This window comes from Eschrichtius robustus, chromosome 17 (assembly GCF_028021215.1).
Source record: "Eschrichtius robustus isolate mEscRob2 chromosome 17, mEscRob2.pri, whole genome shotgun sequence".
Taxonomy (NCBI): Eukaryota; Metazoa; Chordata; class Mammalia; order Artiodactyla; family Eschrichtiidae; genus Eschrichtius; species Eschrichtius robustus.
This window is the reverse complement of record NC_090840.1, coordinates 86,324,135-86,328,505: the sequence shown is the minus strand read 5'-3', so window position 1 is coordinate 86,328,505 and position 4,371 is coordinate 86,324,135. Positions and strand designations below refer to the sequence as shown.

At 67.1% G+C, this 4,371-nt stretch overlaps 1 protein-coding gene across 3 annotated transcripts in view; it reads right to left on the bottom strand.

The window, feature by feature from the left end:
• Positions 1–88: 88 nt before the first annotated feature.
• The window catches only part of MROH1 (maestro heat like repeat family member 1), a 67,960-nt gene continuing 63,677 nt past the window's right edge, over positions 89–4,371 (bottom strand). For all 3 annotated transcript variants that reach the window (XM_068526092.1, XM_068526093.1, XM_068526094.1), the window contains 9 exons: positions 3,010–3,147; positions 2,529–2,643; positions 2,067–2,213; positions 1,690–1,878; positions 1,358–1,513; positions 1,145–1,279; positions 956–1,058; positions 815–880; positions 89–369 (listed from right to left, as the gene is read on the bottom strand). In XM_068526092.1, coding sequence (XP_068382193.1) covers positions 284–369; positions 815–880; positions 956–1,058; positions 1,145–1,279; positions 1,358–1,513; positions 1,690–1,878; positions 2,067–2,213; positions 2,529–2,643; positions 3,010–3,147 — 1,135 coding nt within the window. In that variant the 3' untranslated portion in view covers positions 89–283. The remainder of the gene's footprint in view (positions 370–814; positions 881–955; positions 1,059–1,144; positions 1,280–1,357; positions 1,514–1,689; positions 1,879–2,066; positions 2,214–2,528; positions 2,644–3,009; positions 3,148–4,371) is intronic.

Below are 4,371 nucleotides of genomic sequence, written 5' to 3'. Positions count from 1 at the left end.
TGGCGTGACCTTCTCTGAGTCAGGATGCCTAACGGGGGAGGGGGCCTGCTGACCTGCCCAGAAGGAGAGGCCACGTCATGGCGGCACCTGCTGAGCAGCAAATGGCTTTATTGGGAAGGGGGGGGGACAGCGACTTGCCCACCCTCGTGGCCCCAGCCTTCCCTTGCTGTGTGGGCCCGGGGGCTCCCCTCGGGCAGGGGGCTCCTTAGGGCCCCATCTCGGAGGTTCGGTTCGGGCCGGTGAGGCCGGTATTGCGTGTAGGGGCAGCGGTGCCACGGGAGCCTCAGGCGAACTTCACCAGGCGGCCCAGAGTCTCAGCAGCTTTCACACGCACCGCGGGGGCCGGGTCCTTGAGCAGGAGCTGGAGCGCTGGGGGACAGGGAGCCGCTGCTGGGGGCTCCTCTGCGGCCCTCTGAGAACTAAAAGTCTGAGCCCGTGGTCCCGCCCACACCCCGCTAGCAGCTGCGGCTAAGGCTGAACCCCCCTTTCTTGGCGCGCTGAGCCTGGGGGCCAGGACCCCGAGGCTCACACCCCACCCTGTGCGTGGGGGCCGCCCGCCCACCGCCCTCCTAAGACAGGCCTCTGCCGGGAGGGCTCAGGAGCCAACGGAAAGATAGTTTTTCCTTTTTTAGTGTTTTTTAAGCTCTTTTGGAACAGTTAAGAAGTTTCCGTGAATTACTAGAGACGATGAGGTCACCAGTGACAGGGAAAAAATCCTTGAAATCCAGGAAAATCACTTAGTCCCCCCGGTGCCCACAGGGTCAGCGCGGCCCAGCGTGCCGTGGGGGGCGGGGCCCCCAGGACTGGGGCTTACCCGCCAGGAGCTGCTCCAGGTCCACCTGCGGCCGGCGCTCAGCCTCCACGTGCAGCACCAGGAACCCTGCGGGGGCGGGGCCGGGGTCAGGGTCCGCGTGGCGGGCAGCGGGAGCGGGAGGGGGGCCCAGGGCAGCCTCACCTGTGAGCATGGGGGCCGCAGCGCGGATGTCCTCCCAGCTGCTCTTGAAGTAGAACAGGCTGGTGCTCAGCAGGCGGCCCAGCAGGTCGGGGAAGTGGTGCATCTGCAAGAGGCCCTCAGTCTCAGGGCCCGCCCCGGCCCTGCCGGCCCGCCCCTGCCCTGCCGCCCCCCCCCCCCCGCCCCCCTCACCAGGTGCTTGCAGGTGGTGTTGAGGAACTCTCCGAAGTGCAGGCCCCGGCCCTCCTGCAGGTGCTTCTGGAAGATGGCTGCCAGCTCCTCACACTCCAGGTTGGGGCCGCACATGCGCAAGGCGAACCTGCAGGCCTGCAGGGCACAGGCTGAGCTCTGAGTCCCGGAGTGAGTGAGTCTGGCCCGGCCTGCCCATCCCCCCTGGCTACTCACAGCAGCCACTGGGGCCTGGGGGTCCTGCAGGTGCAGCAGCAGGGGTGCCAGCCCGCCAACAACCTGCTCCAGGAAGACATCCTCGCAGTCCCCCTGGCAGGCTTTGTTGAGGTGCCCGAAGAGGCGGATGGACGCAGAACGGAACTCCATCTTTTCCTGGGGCGGGGTGGTGGGCGGCAGGTGTCACCCCATGGGGCCCTCCCCAGAACTGCCCATCCGTCGACCCAGGGGCCAGGCCCCGAGGGTGCGGTGGTGACACGGCTCGCGGGGCTTGGAGAGGAAGGGGCAGGAGCCAGGCTGGCATGGCCAGGGGCGGGGCTGGCGGGGCCTACACTGTCGAAGAAGGGCCGGATGCGGATGGCAACGTGCAGCAGCACCGCGCGCAGGTCCCAGGCCTCCACCAGGTCCAGCAGCCTCGCGAGGCCCACCATGGCCTCCAGGGCCACCAGGCTGTGGGGGTCATCACCGTCGTCCAGCCCACCGATCATGGCCATCAGGAGTTGGGGGCCATGGGCCCGTACCTGGGGATGCCACACACACCTGTGTGCCCAGGTCATGCCGTGGAATGGCCCAGCCCCCCACCCTCCCGGTGCCATCTCCATGCCATGCCCACCGCCTGCACCGCGTCCGCCTGGGTCTCCTCACTGGCTGCAGCTCTGCTGTCTCTCTCCCGGGGACAGGGCCCCAGAGGGCTTGACCAGCCCCTCACCTTATCCGGGGAGCCTGAGGCAATGTTGGCCAGGCCCCGGAGCACCAGCCTTCGCACACGGGCGCACGTGTCCTGCCGCCGCGCCAGCAGGTTGTCCAGCAGGGACTCCAGGAGCATCAGGTCGTTCACCATGTTGCTGCTAAGCAGCTGGGGGCAGAGGTGCTCTGACTACCCTTGCCCCACTAACCCCAGGCTCGCCCCGCCCCCTCCCCTCCACTGCACTGGGCAGCCCTCCCAGTCGCAGGTCACTCTGAGGAGTGGGCGTGGCAAAGGCCAGCTGAGGCCTGTATGCCAAGCCTGGGCTCCTGGCCTCCCCGGAACTCCTGACCCAGCCCCACCCTGGCCCCCGCTGCCATGGCCTGGGGCAGGTTTCCCAGGGGGAGGCCTGAGCCTGCCTGTGGGGGAGGGCTCCCCGCTGCCCCGCCAGGCCCCTATGCGTGATCCAGAGCACGTGGCTCCTACCTCGGCCAGGAAGGCTGTGGAGCTGACCCTCTGGATCTCGTACACACTGCTCTGTGTGGCGAAGAGCGCCTTCATCATCAGGGGCAGCCGGGGACCCGCGAACTTGGCCATGGCGCTGGGAAGGAGGCTACACTGGGCAGGGCTGGGGCCTCAGGCCTCCCCCGAGCACGTCCCACTCCCATGTGGGCCTGGGGGCATTTCTGCCTCCCAACCTGCACTGTCTGTGCCCTCCAGCCCGTGAGCCCCCCACCCGGCTGCCGGGCCCTGCATGTCCTCTCCCTCCAGATGCGCCCCTCCCAGCCCGTCGCACCTGGAGACCACAGCTGCCTTCACGGCCTCCCCGCTGCCCCCACGCACCTGCTCCTCATGCTGGGCCCCTCCCAGGTGCCACTGGGGGCCCCCGGATGGTACCTGAACGGGACCTGGCCTGTTACAGCCCAGCCAGCACCAGAGCTGGGGTGCGCAGGCCCGGCCTGCTCACCTGGCCAGCCGGGTGACCCCCTCCTCGTGCCCGGCCGAGGTCCTGAGCAGCTGCCAGCCCCCCTCCAGCTCCATGTGTTGCACCACATCGTCGTTGCCGCCTCGGAGCAGCACGGCCTGCAGCGCATCCACTGCGGAGCTGCGGAGACACGGGTGCGGCTGTGGCTGGCAGGGCTCCCAGCTCCGCACCCCACACGCGCAGACACGCACGCGTGCGTGCATACACACACACAACACACCCACACCCCTCCCTCTGTGCTGTTGGCAGACACGTCCCGGGGCTACCCAGCCTGCTCCCTACCAGCAACATCCTATGGGGCGCAGGCTCTGGGCTCTCCCCTCCCCCTCATCTGGGCACCACTGTGGACCCTCTGGTCTCAGGCAGACTGCTCCTGTCTCCCCAACCCCCAAGAGGGGCAGTTGGGGGCTCTGCAGGTAGTGTCCCCAAGGCCCTCTGGAGCTGGCAAGGCCCTCAGATTAATTTTAGGATAACAATCAGCTGCTCTTTACACCTGCCTTAAAGACCTTCATTTAATTAAAAAAAAAAAAAACGTGAAAAAGAAAATGGAGAAAACCCTTCATAAAAATGAACTCAAAAGGCAAATCAGGGTCTGACTCCTGCCTGGGCCAGGCAGCTCTGTCTGCCACGCCCAGCTGGCCCTCTCTCCTGTAGGAGGGGCCCAAGGAGGCACAAACCAGCTGGAATTGCGCGTCCGGCCTCCTCATTTGATGAACCCTTCCGCAGCTCAGGCAGAGGGTGCGGGGCTGCCAGTGAGCAGGCAGCAGGGGCAGGACCCCACAGACAGGACTGGGGACAGCAGTGCTGGCCCAGCATGGACCTGGCAGAGACTCACACCACAGCCTGCGGCCTGGAGAGACAGCACATCAGGGTCCCCAGGGCCGCACAGGGAGGGCCTCAGGGCCGCAGCCCCCAACCCCTGTGCTGATCCCCTCTCTCCTGACATCGACCGCCTCACGTGTCAGGCCCCGCGTGGGCCCTCAGACGTGAGTGCGCGTCAATGTAGGAGCCGTCCCTGGGGCTCCTGGCCCAAGGGCACGTGCCCACCCCCAGGGCAGTGCGCTGGACCCTCCACGGGGCCGTCAGGCGTCAGCTGCACGGGGTCTTCCTGTGACCTCGATGGCTCAGCTGCTAGGGTGCAGGGGCAGCCGGGGGCCTAGGCGCTTGGAGCATGAGGGCCAGGTCTTGCCAGCTGCACAGTACAGGCCTCACATCTGGGGAGGGGCGGGGTGAGCGTAGGGGAATCTGACGTGCTTTTGGAGGCCCCATGACTGGTCCTGGTCCAGGGGTCCTGGCAGCCCAGGAAGCAGATGCTGGTAGACTCCCCCGAGCCCAGCAGTATGC